The sequence below is a fragment of the Coturnix japonica genome, chromosome 3, assembly GCF_054131305.1.
Source record: "Coturnix japonica strain WE chromosome 3, WE-NBRP24, whole genome shotgun sequence".
NCBI lineage: Eukaryota > Metazoa > Chordata > Aves > Galliformes > Phasianidae > Coturnix > Coturnix japonica.
In genome coordinates, this window is record NC_140665.1 from 14,717,232 (window position 1) to 14,733,534 (window position 16,303).

The following is a 16,303-nucleotide window of genomic DNA, read 5'->3' on the forward strand; positions in this document are numbered from 1 at the left end:
GTGGAATCCATCCAACTGGCAATCAAAGAATGTGTGTTTAGGGCTTAACCGTAGAGTTTGCATTAAGGTTTAAAGCGATTTTACTGCATCAATTATTTTATTTCATTTGCCTTTAATTGTCCATAAAACAAGGCTCAGAGGCATCTTTCAAAAATAGGTCAATTGCGCCCTCTACTGGAAATAACTGACCATAACACTGCAGGTCCAGATCTCGTTTAACACGATAATTAAGAAGCAAAGTCATTAAATACATTATGGGTGTTTTCTTCTTAAATTTTGTTCAGATCAGCCAGGACTTGAAAGATGAATTAGCTGTAATTTCCAGTCTTTTACCAATAGATATTAAATTATGCATACTTACCTAACATAAAAAAGCAGAAAATGTAGAAGGAAAGCATAAAAGATTTTCAAATTCCATAAAATAATCCCTATCAAACATGAGAAACCTTAAATCAGGACTACAGTATGTTCTATGCTCTCCCTGTGCTCTGTCTTTTAATGGAGAATCTTCTTCATAAGGATCTTCCCTGAGAAAACTACATAAAAGTTGAACAGTCTTCCAAACATTCATATTCTGTGAATGCAAGAATTAACGCTTATTTCTTAAACATTACCAGGAATCAAATACAATTGTACCTCAAAAGCTGCATCTATTATTTTCTTACCTATGAATTCAAGTTCAATGGGAAATGATACATTTTCTGATGCTGAACTAGCAAACATAGGCCAGAGTCCATACTGAATAAAATACAGCCTGCTGGATCAGCAAACTGTAATTACAGAGGGCAGTAACAAGCAATCTTACACCACTTTATCTAGCAGAGATATTGTGACTTGTACCACTTGTTTAACTTGGCATGTGCATTAATACTAATGATATCAAGAGATCTCAGCTGAGGAAGACAATGGCTTCATCCTCAGCTTCTGTTGTTACTCCATCTATACACCAATAGCATGTGGCCCCAGAATATCAAAATCAGAGATACCTCTAATATAATCGCTATATTAAGTGAGAACTAGTGAGTAGTATGTCAGTCAAGGAGCTCTCTGAAATAACAGACAATACTGTCAAGTAAAGCTGTATAATCACTTCAAGCAGTAAAACTATTTAAGTGTCCTAGTAAGTGAGATAACTTCTACTTGGAAAAGAACACAGATATTACTCCTTAGCATTTAAGAATAAAGGGTTTGGTCTGTTTGTTTAACAACTTCCTTACACAGACTAAAAGATTTCAACAGCTTCCACAGCATGATCAGCATCAGTCAGCAATATTTTTGTAACTGCACTCAAAAATAAAATAAAATAATATAAAAACCACCACCAAGCTTATCCACTGAGTAAAGGGTATGTCTTCTAAGAAGAAAATTTCCCAGGTAAATAACCAACCAAACAACAACTCCAAGAGAATTGCTCTAATCATTCAGAAATACATTCCTAATCTAAACTACCTCAGACCTATGTAAACAAACTGTAAGTAGAAAAAATGGTCCAAAGGAGAAACATTCACCAATTTTCCTCAATAATTAAGTTAGTTAGTCATAAAATGATACAGTTAAGGCAGAAAAAACATAACTGCTATGTATATTACAGAATGTTCTGAAATGCATTACTCTTCAGATGAATGTATAACATTAGAAACTGTTTGAAAAATAAATTGTAACAGCATTTTATCAGGCATTTAACACAACTAATGGCTGAGAACAGAAAAGAGGCAGGAAGAGACGCAAGCAAAGAGCCAAATGTGATAAAGAATCACAGAATTATCAAGGTTGGAAAAGACCTAGAAGATCATCCAAGTCCAACCATCACCAATACTTCCCAGTTATTGGTGTTTAAGAACTTTACTGCCTCTGAAACCTGGAACTCCCAGATTATCTGGGAAGATCACAAAAGATTACAAGATTACAGTAAGAGAAGAATCTGTTAAATTTTGCCTTATATCAAATGCTGCTACTAATATGATCAGAAGCCTGAAGGATGTTCCTCTTCATTGTTAAATTTTAAAGCCAATCTACACACATTCTAAGAAATACTACAAGCACCCTTCTCTCTTCTTTTTATTCTTTTAAATGAAAGCTTTGACATTCTACTTACCTTAATGACAAATTTGTCAGATGCCATGACAGCCTGACAGCTCAGTGTAAACTGGTCCTATAAAAACATCAGTTAAAAATGGTCAGCACTAGGAAAAACTTGTATCTCTATGCCCAACTACAAGGATTATTTTTTTATCTATTAGTCTTTTCCCCCCCCCCCCCCCCCCCCCCATTACTACCACTTGTCAGACTTGATATTTATGCTCTGCTTCACAGAAACTATGGAAAGCTATTCTTTAAAGGAGAATTATTTAGTAAGTAGAGTGGGTGATAGTTAGGAAAGATTAAAGATAGTATGGCTTTTCATGGACTATGCATGTTTGCATGCTCATTTAAAGCTCTAGGCTATTACAAGCATGAAGCACTGTGACCAAAACACTATTTTGATTGCACAAATTGAACTGAATTTCAGACATACTCTTGCTTATCCCAAAAAAGACTTAGATTGCTTATTTTGGCATGCTGGATAAGAAGCATTGGGCTGCATGAGCCCTGACAATTCCAAATAACTTAATAAGTGTTAATTCATGCTGGAAGCTAAACCCAAACCCCTCCTGATGTGAGAAGAAAGCCCTAGTTAATCACTAAGACTTTTTTTTGTCCAGAGACGAGCACTGTAACTCCAGTCTTCAAATACTTTCAGCACAAGTCACAGGTTTAAACACCTTCCAAACTCATTTCAGTTCAACTACCATTTTCCAAGCAGACAACAATTATGGTTACGGTAATGAAAGTGCTGGGCAAGTCCATCACTCAGCATATATCACAGCTAAACATTCACATGCCAAAAGGTAGCAAATTAAGTAAAACCAACAAAAGCCTTTCCAGCTAACTCCACAATGTTAGAATTCTAAAGAGACACAGAATAGGTCATGTTACCAAATTAATGATAACAAAAAAACAGGGACTTAAAACAATTAAGATACATTCTGTTTCTACAGAGGAAAGGACAAAAGACAGAATACATGGGAGAGATGAGGACCGAGATGTGGAAAATCAAGTGAATTAGGGTCTCTATACTGGCAGAAAATAGAAGTCAGCAATGCAAATCAAGCTTCAAATTGAAGATAAGTGTCTGTAGCTACTTGCTGCTAGACTGCGACTTAACTTACAACAGAGAACAGAGCTGTTTTTCATATTCTACAAGATTCCTACAGAAGTAGCCTCTTAAACTAGAGAAATATGGTCAAAATTCTGATAGACAGTATAGAAAATGAGTTTAAATCCAGAAATATGTATCTATTTTTCACCATGCACCAGCTATTGTAAAGCATTGTGAGAGAGCTGTCAAAATCTCAGGACACAAGTCTGGTTGGTGATATTTGTCCCTGCCAGGCACTACACTTACAGATTTAAAAACACAGTCATTTACCTTATTTAGCTTCAAAAAAGTGAGAAACAAGATAAAGAACCACTTAAGAACTACATAGCACAGATAATTATGATCTTAAGATCCAACAGTAATAATTTTAACTAGATTATCGCTTCCTTGCAGTGCCTTCATTCCATGTATTCAAATGCTGAGAAGCGACATCTCAGAACAACTGCGTGAAAAAGCAAAAGCAACAAGAACACAGTTCTATCTACTGGCAAAATAGAAACTCCCAATTGCTTCAACAATTTGCCTACATATCATGTCAATTCCCAAGCAGTAAAAAACAGGAAAGGTGAAAGCACTATAAGTGAGAAATGAACCAGTCGTTACTGTGGGCAGGTTAAGAGCCAATTTGAACTGAGAACCAGCACACAGGTAAGTAGTTACTGAAAATCAACTTTAATACAGCTAAAAATAGGGTTTTGTTACATTCTAAAAATATATCAAAGGAATTGCACACACTGCATCTCATCAGCTATACAATTACACTAAGCAGAAAGTAATACAAAGAATGTCAGTTATTCAGGTAACAACCACACATGCATGAACTGGAATAACACGACTTGCACTGCAAAAGTATCATTGTCTCTTGCATACTAACTTATTGTGTTGACTTTATCAATAGTTTCAGAAACAATGTAGGGAAGAGAGCTCTTGACCACTTGTAAAAGAGTATTCAAATTGAGCCACATAGTAAGGTTCTGCTGTTCTGTTACTAATGTAACTATAATCCTTAGTAACAAGAATTCTTCCCTAAATCTAATCTACACAGCAACAAGAGAAAGAAAGAAATGATTAAAAACAAATAATAATAATCACAAAACGAAACACTGTAATATTGATACACCAAGAAATGAGGGCAAAAAAAAATCCCCAAAATAATGCTTCAATAAAAGACACCAGCCATCCCCAAAATACTTTGATATTTAGTGTGTTTGCGACCAAAGGATGGAGATCTGTTATAATCGCCACTATTTGGTAATGAAATCTGACTCATGGAACAGTGCATCCATCACAGAATAACACAAGCCATTAAATAAAATCACCCATAAGAAAATGAAAAGACAACTACACCAAATAGAAAAACTTAGCTAGAAGTTTTACTCTCTAAAACAAAGAAGGCCTTGATATGTTGCCAGTAGCATTTCAAACACCTAAATTGTTGATGGACATCCTACACCAACAAAAAACAAACAAAAAAAACCACAACACAATGAACAAACATCAAAACAAGCTCCAAGAACTAAACACAACCTCCTCGGAAGAAGCAAGAGGTATGTTCTAAAAATGACATGATAGAATAGTTTATTCTCTAAAACTTATGGTCAATTGAAATGGCAGATGCTCAGTAAACTGAGGAAATGAGGCTTCCCGGAAAGCAAGTTTTAGCAGAAACGCTAGGCCATGATCTGAAACAGTGATTGAGCACCTGGCTATTGAGCAGGGCCAACCCAGGTGAGTTCAGAAGTATGCCATGCTCCTGACTGAAACAGGTGGAGCCAGGATCCACCCCTTCCCAGACCTCATTTAAGGGCTGGCAATGGAGGTAAAGGCATCTCTTGCTGGAGATCCCTCCCTACCAGAGGCCTCCCAAAGGTAAGCAGCTCTTTTTCTTTATTTTTACTGCTACTGCGTTTGGGCTTGTTCTCATTTGCTGTAGCTGATGGCTTTGCTACCCTGCTGTTATTAAAGTACTTGCTATTCTATGATAGTATTATACAAGTCAGTCAGATGATCTACAGCATCTTACCTTAGTGAAGAAGTGGCTTTTGGCACTGTTAAAATTTGGAATTCAGTAGAGGTAAGGAACTGAGAACTCCTGCCACACATGCCCATGTACAGCAACTTCTAACACTACAAGCTGTTCATGCTTTGCTTATCTTTGGGGGCTGTTATCGTGTGTGAGAAGAGGCGGGCACCTGAAAAAGGCAAAACCAAAACAATAATTGGATACCTTCCTAGGATATGCCACTGTTAGTTTCGCTTATAAAAGAGTCACAATTAATTATAATAACATAAAAGGCTTTTTTCTGAAGTCTCCAGAGCTTAGATGTTGGACTGCAAACACTGTGCCAGTTCACCTTTAGAGCACAACAACGGCATGTTTCCTCTCTGTTGCTATTTGAAAGAAATGAGAGGAACACCAGAGTGCCCAGTCAGATGTGCTGGCTGTGATCTTTTGGCCTTGCTGAGTGAATCCCAGCTGTTCCATGCATTTTTATCAGAAAAATAATTACTGTGCTCCTTTCAGAGCTGACACTAAAGCCTATGTTAACTTCTAAGAAACCTGCCTTTTGGCTACAGTTACCAAGTCTGCAATCCTCCACTGACTTGAAACCACGGGCAAATATGACAGATAATGTTACCGACGGCGACCGAAAGAGTGAATACAGAAGTACAGAGTAAGATAAGCAGAAGGAAATGCTGATACGGAGCTGAGGCACTGAGAATGTCTCCAACTCGTTTCGTTCAGCTAACAGCATCTACCTGCAGGAAGGCCGAGGCAAAGGAGCACAGGAGTGATGCACACAGCAGGCATGGAAGACGAAGCGGCTGTTTTAAAGTTGCCGGGAAGCTTCAATGGGCGGAGCCTATGGCTGCCAAGCGAGAGCTTCCTCTCCCCTATCCAAAATGGCCGCCGTTTGTAGCCGCGTCCCGCCCAGCTTTTTACCCTAAACTAAAATGGCCGGGATGGGAGGGGCACATTCGGTCCCCGCAGTGTCTCTTCCGGCTGTGGGGGGTTGGAACGTGCGGTGTCCTCACACCGCCCCCGGCTCGTGTCGTGGTGCGGGCACACGGTTCTGCGGCTCGTTCCATCCGCTTCAGTGTCGGCCGTTGTCCCGTCGGCCATTTGTGTCTCGAGGTTACGAGGAGGGACGTGTTACCGAGTGAGGTACGGTGGGGGCCTTCCCTCAGTGTCTGCTGTTATGGGGCCGGCCTACAACCCCGGGTTTTTCCTCGGCAGTGAGAAACTGAAGCGGCCGGGGGCGCTTGTTGTCTGAGCTGCGCCTTTGTAGCTCTGGAAGCGAAGATATCTTGATATAAAATCAAGCTGCTTGTAATTGTCGCTTCCTATGCACATATTGATACGTACTGCTCCATGAAACTATGTGTGAGCAGTTCTTCGTGTTCCCTATAAGAGTGGCTGAGTTTATTTCGTCATACCCTTGTAGTTTCTGAGGTTGAAGGGCACAGAGGTAATGCAGGCAGCCTGAGGTGTTTCACTGCCCGAATGCAGCTTGCTCAGCCCGTGAGCTAAAAGCTGGTGCGCTCTGAGGAGCCCCACTAGTTATTTTTATTAACTGTGCAAGAGAAACTGTATTTGAAACTGCTTTATGTTGTTGATTTAGCTTTAAATTATGCGCTGTCTGAGGTGGTAATGTGTAATTAGGGAAACGTCGCAAAGCTTTAACGTGTAGTGTGCCAAAACTTGAAGCAACGTAGTGATTAACATATCAAGATGTCTGAATTGAGGTTCCTTTTAAAACCTTTCTATTCCTGGAGTTTGTGAAGTAAGGCTTATCCTGTGTCTTGCTGTTGTAATGATTTGCTGCATTGTAATTAACGATATTTACATTCAAGCTTGAGTTCTGAGTTGAGTTATAAGAGAGGAGAAATTATTTCTGAAATATATTTAAATTATTTTTCTCTAGGTACATAAATGCCAGTTTATGATGAGCCTCAAAACCTTATGGAAGGACTACAAAGTTCTGATTGTGATGGGAATTAGCCTTGGCCTGGTGCACTGGTCGTGGTTCCACATCAAGTCCAGTCCTCTTTTCCAAGTGAAGACAGAAGAGGTTGTTCCAGAACCTGGGATTGTGACATACGTAATGCAAAGGGATCACAAAAATAAGGAAAAATAACATCAGGGCTGTTTGTTTTAGGTAAGATTCATAATCAGTTGCCTCTGCATCTTTGAGGCAGGAGATGTGTCATTAAATCAGTTCTCTAGCAAAGGCAGTATTGGTGTTTTGCTGTTTGTCTTACTGAGTTTAATTCATTTGTGGGTGAGTTAACCTGGTAGTTACACAACATTTTTTTAGATGCATGTCAATTCTCAAACTGCTTATCAGTGCTCTTTAGCAGGATTAATTAAGTGGTGCGTTGCAGGTTTTAAAAGTTACTCTGAAACAAACCCCAGTTGTTTTCAAGGCAACAGTCAAACTCCTGTATCTGATTTGGTATGTAATAGTGTCCTTTCTAGGTTTAAAATTGGTCAGAATTATGCCTTCACATAGTGTAACACATTCTGTGTTGCTCATAGTTGTTAATGATCGTGTCTAACAGTCTCTAATGAGTGAAGTTTACAGTAAGCATTATGCATAGATAGATGTCAGTAATGCATCTTTACATTTTGAAATGTTTAAGAGCTAAGAATAAGTGTATTCTGGGTAAGTTGAAGAAGTCATTTCTGAGGCAGAGATTAGAAGCTGTTTAAGTGTGTTAAGGTTGTTCTTTCTGAAGTGGTTGCATGGGAAGCAGTGCTGTGTATTCCACTTCTTTTGTTCTTTGTTTAAAAATAGCTTAACATCATTGTAATCTGATGCTTTCATACCATTTGGTGTGTTTTGTAGTACCATGCGTGACCTATTTATAAAGCAGTGTAAAGCCTAGAGGTCAGAAGTAAAAGTAGTAATGCAAATGTGTAGTTTATGTACTGCATACCTCTATGTAACATGTTGGCTTTTTGTTGTTGTTTTTCTTTTTTTTCGATTAAAATATCATACTGTAGTTTTTGTCCTTAAGTTAGTTTTTTCTGGGGAAGAAACCGAGCAGTTAAAGCTGTGTGATGCTGGTGTGAGAGATCATACTAATACCTTTCTGGTTTTTATTGTAGGTGTAATTAGCTCTGAAACGTCTCCTGTGAGTGTTGCCAGAAGGGAAGATGAGGAAACCTAGCTGGAGTAAAAAGAACTTTATGCTTGTGGCAGGACTGTCGCTGATAGGTGTCCATTTTGGAACGATGCTTGTGAACTTTGTTGCAAAAAAATCTGCTCGATCACACTCAGAAATTAAGAAATAATGAAAGTATGAAAGCATGAATGAATGAGCTTACAGCTGTCATTATCAATTTCACAGTGGGATTTAAGCCTCATTTTTAGGTGTCTGTGTGCAGAATCAGATGTGCTTAGCATACTGTGCTACGTTTAAAATAGTAATCTTTGTCAGAAAAGAATAAAAATGTACTGCTTTAAAGTGCTGTGAATTCTAGGTCCAAGTAAGAATGAAATCTCTCTTTATCAGAATTAAAATCTAATTTTGAAAATGTCTCGCCTTGAAGCTAAAAAGCCATCGTTATTTATTAGTGAACCTCTAACTACAGTTAGTCAGCCACTGTCTCTATTAACTGCAATATTAAAATCTTGCTATGGACCTGCTGGCAGACTTAAACAGCTCCACAATGGTCTGGGAGGTTATGTTTGTCTTACATCACAATCTTCTGCCATACTTGGTCGTCTTTCTGTCAGTCACCCTGTATTAAAGGTTTTGACAGCCTCTGTCCAGAACCATGTGTCCCGCTTCAGTGACTGTGGCTTATTTACTGCCATTCTTTGCTGTAGCTTGATTGAAAACTTTAGAAACCTAAATATTGCACCTTGCACTGTCATAAAAATAAGCAAACATCTTTTGAGTTTATGTACTGACTACCTCAAGTCTGAGACCTGTGGTTGCCGAGTATCTGTGGATTTTAGTAATCTTGAGACTCTTCTTTGCTTGGTGCGTAGCATATTAACAAGCAAACCTGCTTGCATGCTTAATAAAACAGAGGTTGATCATCTCACTGTACTGATTGTAAAGGCTTTTATGTTTACTGTTCCGTGCCATCCTGAAACTAAGCCTATTTTAGGAAAATGCGTAACAGTGTCTGCGAAGGGTAGAAGAGTTCTGGATTCTACAGTTGTTCCTGGTCTGCTGATAGAAACACCAGAATTTCAATTTGCAAAACCGTTTTCTGTCAAAAGAACAACTTCTGATGCTGTCAAGGTAGCAGTTTTCTGTGTGTCCATGTCAGGAGACCTTTTTGACCCAGAAGAAGGAACAGTAACAGTCCACCACAGAATTTCCTTAGAAATGTCAGAGCTTGAGCAGTTGCTTAATGTAGGAAAGCAGTTGGTTAATGATGAAGTTGGCCTTGTAGTGTGCCAGAAAGTCATCCATCCGTCGCTGAAACAGTATCTGAAAGATAACCACGTCATTGCTGTGGACAGAGCTGGGCTGTCAGTGATGGAACCCCTGAGTCAAGTGACAGGTAATGAGTGATTTTTGTATACTTCATAGTTACACTTACTGCTAGTCTCATAATGAAAACCTTTCTAGATATGATTGTGGGACAGGGGTTCTCCTATTTCTTCTTTATTCTACTGTAGCAGCAGAGCAAGCGTTTCAGACTAGAAACTGCTGCTTTCCATACTGAAGACAATTCCATAAGAGGACTGGTCTTGTACTGGCTGACTGCAATGCTATAATGCGCAAATGATCACTGATTGTTCTGTGAGAAGTATGAAATTCTAGCAACTATTTGTATGTGTCAGTTGTTTTCAAACTCTTGTCTAATGAGAATTATAAAGTTACTCTTTATCTTGAACTAAATCTTACGCTTTAAAAACATTCTGTTCTCTGCTTGTGATTGTCTGCGTGGACTCAAATGTTAATTATTGAAGAACATACAAAATGTAAAAAGCCTAAGGGAAAATAGTTGATGCTTCGTGAGATGCAGTAGAAGGCAGTTCTGATGACAGTAGTGCATGCTGTTCTTTTTTTAATTGGACAGGTTCAAAGCCTATAGCTTCCATTTATTCGTTGTCTCCCAGTTGTTATGGTAGTTTGAAGGATGTATGCGCCAAGAGTTTTGCCTCTAAACATTTTGTGCATCTAATTCCTAATGACACGGTTGTCTGCAGCTTGGTACTCTGTAACAGAAACGAAACAACTTGGGATGAACTGAAGGTAAGAAAATTTTGAAGTTTCTGTTGTGATGCTTTCAGTGGAAGAAATTAGAGAAATGAGAAATACAGATATGGTGGATTTTTAACAGTGGTCTTTGGTACCTAAATAGAGCTTACTTGGAGTTGAGGAAACGTCAAAAAAGCAAGAAACTTCTTCATTTCCAGACTTTAAAAATCCTCGGAGTGCTTGTATTTGTGTAATGCTTGTTTTAATACTAGTTGTTCGGAAACAAATGTTTTTCACCTATTCTTGAAGCCAGTGCTAAGTAGGTGTTTTCATTCCCATTGGTTTATGGGAGCATAAATAAATCACCCAGCAAAAGGTCAGCAGCAATACCTGCTGTGGCAGTGAAGTATGATTTTGTATTGAATAGTTACTCTAAAACTGGTGTTGATACAGGTCACCTTTTTATAAGTCGGTTTTACAAAAGAAGAGTGCAATACAGCTTTCATTCACTGTAGAGTGTGGGCAAATAATGACATTTCTTACTCAGTAAATGTGGCTTTGGAAGCCACTCCACATGTTTATATTCACATTTCAGTTTATGAAGTCAGCATCAGGAATTACTAAGAGCTTTATTCCAGTCATGTTTGTGATTTTTTTTTTACATATATATATATATATTTTAATTTGTAAAATCCTGTCATGTTGTTTGAAATGAAAAATTCACATGGTTTTCAGCGTGCCTGTGAGACTGCGGAGCATGTGTTGCAGTTAACACTCAAGGAACCTTTGGCATTGTTAGGAGGTGGTTGTACTGAAACTCATTTGGCTTCGTACCTAAGACAAAAGGTAGGTAAGAGAAAGGGTGTTTTAAAGCTGCTTAAATAAACTTAGCCAAGAATTTCACAAATTCTGGTACTGTTATTTGTATATTATGTGTTGTGTGTTTGTCGTAGCTCATAAAACAAAGGTGTCCTGTTGAAGCACTTCATTAACAGCGTCTTTCAGAATTTTATTAATATTGCATTTGTACTCATAACTGTTATAACTGTTTCTTCAGGTATCTGTAGTGTTTAAGTGTTATGATAGAAATGTGTAGACTTTAATTGAATGATAATCATGCAGAACTCAGCTTTGACAAGTCTAGAAGTGTTTCCTATTGAAGTAATCAGTGAACTAACAATTTTTCTGTCAAAACTGTGAACTGTCTTAAAAAAAACCCTAAGTATTCTTGACTAAAGCTATTTCTCAAAATCCACCGTTTTAATTGCTTTTTTTTTTTTTTTTTCTTTAAAGATTTCCTGTCTGTCCACTAGCAGTTCTAAAGATGTGGATTGTTCTCATGCACAGTACAAGTTGATTGCTGATGCGTTTTGTCACTCATTGGAATCTGTAGCTTGTTCTCTGAGTCATGATGATGGAGAAATTCTCACTGATATGGCTTATGGACACTGTTGGCTTGTTCCATCAGGATTTCCTTCTGTCTTTAATGGATCAGATTTACTTTCAAAATGTGGCTGTGGAGTAAACAGTAGCACAAAGGATCTCAACTGGAGGCATTTGCAACCCTTCTTTGTCTCTTCTCCTATGGAGAGCTGCCTGAAAGAGCCTTCAGTAAAGGTTTCTGACATTATGACACTGGACTGTTTTGCTGCAAAGTATAATGGCCTGCAAGTAGCTGTGGAGACGGCCAATTTGATTATGGATCTCTCATGCGTAATTGAAGATCAAAATTAGCTCTGTGATGTGAATTGCATTGTACAGTCATATTACTCTGCTTTCAATTAAGAATCTGTAACATTAAGGTTCTTGGGAATGGTAGCCTTAGCAAAAGCTTTACACGTTCAGACAGATTTTGTATTGTGGCAAGACATCACCATTGTTTTTAATGTTCTAAGTAAGAAAAGAAGACCTTCCTTAGCAAATCCCTTAAGCAGTGTTTCTTATTTTCAAACTCTGTTCTGAAAATGTTATAGCCTTCTACTGTTTGCACTTAGTTTCTAAATTGCTGAAGGATTTTCAATTCACGTGCAATTTATTTATCAAGGTATTAAACTTGACCTGAATCTTTTATATAGCAGGTAATTGCACATTGGAAAAAAAAATGGCAGACCAGGGGGGTGGAGGGGAAGCTTCCACCCTTACTGTTGTCTTTGGAATACAAGATGGCTTATAAATAATGTTTCTACTACTTAGGCAAAGCTGCAAGAATGTGCCAGTTACAATTCACTTAACTCTTTGTGCATTGCTTCTTTTAAAAAGAAAGGCTTTGAGCTTCTCAGGCTTATTTAAAGATCAAAATGAGGCTGTAGGTGATTGAAACTCTCATTTTTAGCATGCATATGAAATCCAGAAGTGTGTTTCAGTTTCTTTTCTATACTCCTTTTCTCCTCCTGTTTTCAGTCACAGGGGACAAATATTCATGACATGCTTTTCCAGAGAGCAGAATTACTTACAGCCTGTTTATTTTTCCTGATCTCTTAAAGTTTTAATATATGTACTGAATATAGACACTGACATTTTCTTGTGTAACTCAGTTCTGAAAGGTGTAATTAAAAGCAGCTATTTTCAGGCCTCTTGTACACGTTTCATTTTTATGAACATCATTTTATTCCTGGGGGGAGGAGTAGTTAAATTTATTTCTTTTCATGATCTGAAATGATTACTTCAGCACAATAAAGGCATCCTCTGGAAATCTGTTACAGGAATTACTCATATCTTGATCTTCCAATATACTATGAAAGCATAAGGAATAATGAAGCTGAATGATTGTGTATACCTGAAGGCACAGTCTTAGTGAGTGAGTTTGTCTCCCAGTGTGATTCAGAAGCATAAATAAGCAGCTAGCATAGCTTCCTATGGGCAGTTCAGACTCAATTCTCATTCGTGCTACTATCTTCCTGTACCTGTAGAGGTGTAGTGTTGCCACTTGGATTAGCATGTTTAAGCAACCAATTTAATATAGTTGCTTCTTGCTTTGATATTTCGGTTTCAGTAATGCGTTTGCAACTTTCAAGAAAGGCCTGAAAAATTCAGAGTAATTTAGTCATTTCTGTTTTTTCTATTACTGCATCCTGTTTTCAAGTAGGACTCCATTAAATGTTCACATTCTTAACCAACATGAAAACACCAAAGAAAGCCACTCTTCAACAATTCTGCTATAATGAGGGCCGCTCCAAAAGTGATGTTTCCTGTTTTACTGTGTTTGTCCATGACATCAGAAGTGCATGCTGGTGGTATGGCAGTGGAGGTTGAACCTTCCCCCCCAATATTCCATTTCATTTTGTTGCTGTGTGACAGATGGCAGCAGAGCGGCGTTCTGACAGAATGGTGTCTGACATGAAAGTGCTTATGGAGTTAAAGGGTGATATTGAATTCCTCACTGTGGAAGAAAATGCATCTGCTGTGATACCCAGTGCATGCTGAGGTGGTGTGTTCCAGCAGTGGTGACAGCAGTGCTGGGGCGCCTCTTCTGGTGCAGGTTTCTATACAGCGTGCAGGCTTTTGTTCACTGCTGGTGAAAATGCATGATGTTGGTGACTATTAAAAATAGTGTTTGGTAGCTGAGGATGTGCTGTATCAGATAGTGTTACTGTGTTGTACCTGCTGTAGTTTTCGTGGAAGTTGGACACATTTATTTTGTAGTAACCTACATAAAAATAGATTTATGAGTTCAGGGAGCTGATCCTTGCTCTATCAGTAGCTTATCATGGATATTTCAGATGTGTTTGGGCATTTCTAGGCTAACCAGATGTTATAGTTTTAGATCTTTCCCTGTAAGAGAAGGAAGTATTAATTGTTGCCAAAATTTGTAAGAAAAATATTTACTATTATGTAAGAAGCACAGTAGAGTATGTACAAATAGATTAGTTTACTTAAAAACTGAACTTTAAACTTCTGCCCTTAATTTGCAGTGCTGAGTAGCAAAATGCAGTATGTCACATTTTCAGCAGTGCCATGTGAAGTGAGTCATCTGACTGCTAAACTGTTCAGCCTCAGAAAAGTCAACATCCATGAGTCAGTGTCATAGCAAGAAATTGTTTAAACTGAATTTGTATTTATTACTGTTCTGAAGATGCAGGCACAGTCCTTTCATTGCAAAAAAGATGCCCTCTATCATACTTATAGTATGTAGAGACTGACTTTGCAAGAAGGCAGTGGCTGCTAATACATGACAGTGTTTATTTACGTATTTCTAGTACTTTCTTATTTCTACTTGTTTATTGGCAAGGCTGAGCTTCATAGTATAAATAACTTCTTGGCCAGTAGTATTATGGTCTTCTCAGTTAAGAAATAACTTTACTTTTTGCTGGTATACCTTGTCCTGGAAAAATTAGTCATACATATCCCCCAATTTCTTCTTTATGCTGGAAGCAGAAGCGTGGTCAGAGCATAGATAGAGCCATGCATCCTTAGTAAAAATGCCAATAAAGCCAATGGCAGACTAGGTTCCAGCAGTTGTCCACCGGCCATTTTGGGCCATTAATACATAGAAATACCTTATGTCTCCTGCTGGCTTTTGATTTTCACCTTACTACAAACATCTTTATAAAGAAGTTGAACTTCCAAATCTGCTTGCATGTGAGAATTGTTTGTTGAAGCTTTCACCATGCACTGTGAAGGCCACAGCTGAGCACAGTCTGCTTTTAGCAGATTGCTGGTGTTCTATTTTGTTTTCTGTTCTGACATATCAGTTCTCTGCAGGTACGCATTAAATACTAGCATCCTACTGTTACTATGGAATGTTCTCTAAGCATTTGTTAGGCAGTGGCATCCCACATCAACAGATATCTTTATGGGTAAGTTTATTTGTTTTTATAAACAGATATGTCTTTTACAAATGTACCTCTTCTTCAACCTTAAAGCCATCCTTAGCATCCCCTCTATGATACTGTTAGTCTCCTCTGTTCCACCTGGGGAGGACTGGGTAGAGTAGGTGGGAGGTTGGGGCGGAATTAGTTTCACAGTCCTTAGCTATGACTCAGCTCCACTCTGACTCATTGCTTCTGCGTGAGGCTAAGTAGGAACCTCTGCTGATAAACAGTGTACTCGAGGGTTATGACGGAGTGATTTTCAGGGAATAGTAGTGACTATCGTAGGCACAGCTCTTGAAAGACTTTGTGACTTTGAGAGGCTGAAGCAAAACTAGCGTTGTGTCCCGATTTATTACTCTGACGTGCTGATTTTAAAGAAACTTGCAAGGGGGAAGAGCCAACGTTTGTAAAGTGTGTAGAGGGCGCTTTGGGAGAAGTGTGTTTTGCTCTGAGATAGTGCCCAGGCAGCTGGGCTGGCTCAGGGAAGTCAACAAAGGGCAAAGAGAACCCCCAAGTCCACTGGCTTTAGAGGACATAAAAGTATGCCTGTAAGTGGACGTTACTGAAGGCAGACATGGTGGTACCTGTGGAGAAATGAGGATTGGAAATGTGGTTAGTGACTGAGGAGCTTCCTTAGCAGGGAACCTGCTGGAAGGGGGAACTTCTCTGAGAAGGGGGAATCCTTTGGAACCTACTACATGTGGGGGCTCTCTATTTGCATTCTGTTGGGGAGACTCCCCACACCTGTGAAGTTCCATTTTAAGCACAAGTATGGGAAATTGGTAATCACAGCCTGAACCTTTGATTAAGCAGCTGAGGCAAGTGTCAGGTCAGCTGTGGGAGCACAGGTGAGAGTAATTTAGCTGTGCTCCCAGAAGGGGTGGAGCTCGACTCCACCTCCTCTAGACCTCATTTAAGGGCTGACCACTAAGGCAGCATCTTTTGGAGATTGCTCCTTGGTGGAGATTGTCTCAGCAGTTTCCAGCAGAACGAAGGCTTCCATATGGGTGAGTTTTTCCTGTAAATAACCTTTTGGGTATTTACAACCACCATCTTTCCATTATTGTCACCGTACAGCACAGTTGGAAGATCCAAGAGCATGCACAAGGCAGCAAGAGGATCA

General features: G+C 38.8%; 4 protein-coding genes across 4 annotated transcripts in view; 3 read left to right on the top strand and 1 right to left on the bottom strand.

Moving 5' to 3' along the window:
- SLX4IP (SLX4 interacting protein) overlaps nt 1-6,094 on the bottom strand; it is a 70,150-nt gene extending 64,056 nt beyond the window's left edge. The window contains exons 1-3 of the mRNA XM_015857073.3: nt 5,960-6,094; nt 5,223-5,391; nt 2,096-2,152 (exon numbers count right to left, since the gene is read on the bottom strand). Coding sequence (XP_015712559.2) covers nt 2,096-2,122 — 27 coding nt within the window. The 5' untranslated portion in view covers nt 2,123-2,152; nt 5,223-5,391; nt 5,960-6,094. The remainder of the gene's footprint in view (nt 1-2,095; nt 2,153-5,222; nt 5,392-5,959) is intronic.
- A 107-nt stretch (nt 6,095-6,201) lies between these two features.
- On the top strand, nt 6,202-8,743 carry LOC146761288 (uncharacterized). The gene is made up of 3 exons (XM_085541069.1): nt 6,202-6,365; nt 7,126-7,359; nt 8,313-8,743. Exon 2 carries the CDS (start codon nt 7,144-7,146, stop codon nt 7,336-7,338), a length of 195 nt encoding a protein of 64 aa, XP_085397195.1. The 5' UTR covers nt 6,202-6,365; nt 7,126-7,143; the 3' UTR covers nt 7,339-7,359; nt 8,313-8,743.
- Nucleotides 8,361-9,262, top strand: LOC146761289 (uncharacterized). Its single transcript, XM_085541070.1, has one exon. The coding sequence runs from the start codon at nt 8,361-8,363 to the stop codon at nt 8,496-8,498; it is 138 nt and encodes a 45-aa protein (XP_085397196.1). The 3' UTR covers nt 8,499-9,262.
- MKKS (MKKS centrosomal shuttling protein) lies at nt 8,741-12,939 on the top strand. The gene is made up of 4 exons (XM_015857070.3): nt 8,741-9,725; nt 10,248-10,423; nt 11,105-11,215; nt 11,663-12,939. The coding sequence occupies exons 1-4, from the start codon at nt 8,741-8,743 to the stop codon at nt 12,101-12,103; spliced, it is 1,713 nt and encodes a 570-aa protein (XP_015712556.2). The 3' UTR covers nt 12,104-12,939.
- Nucleotides 12,940-16,303: the final 3,364 nt, after the last annotated feature.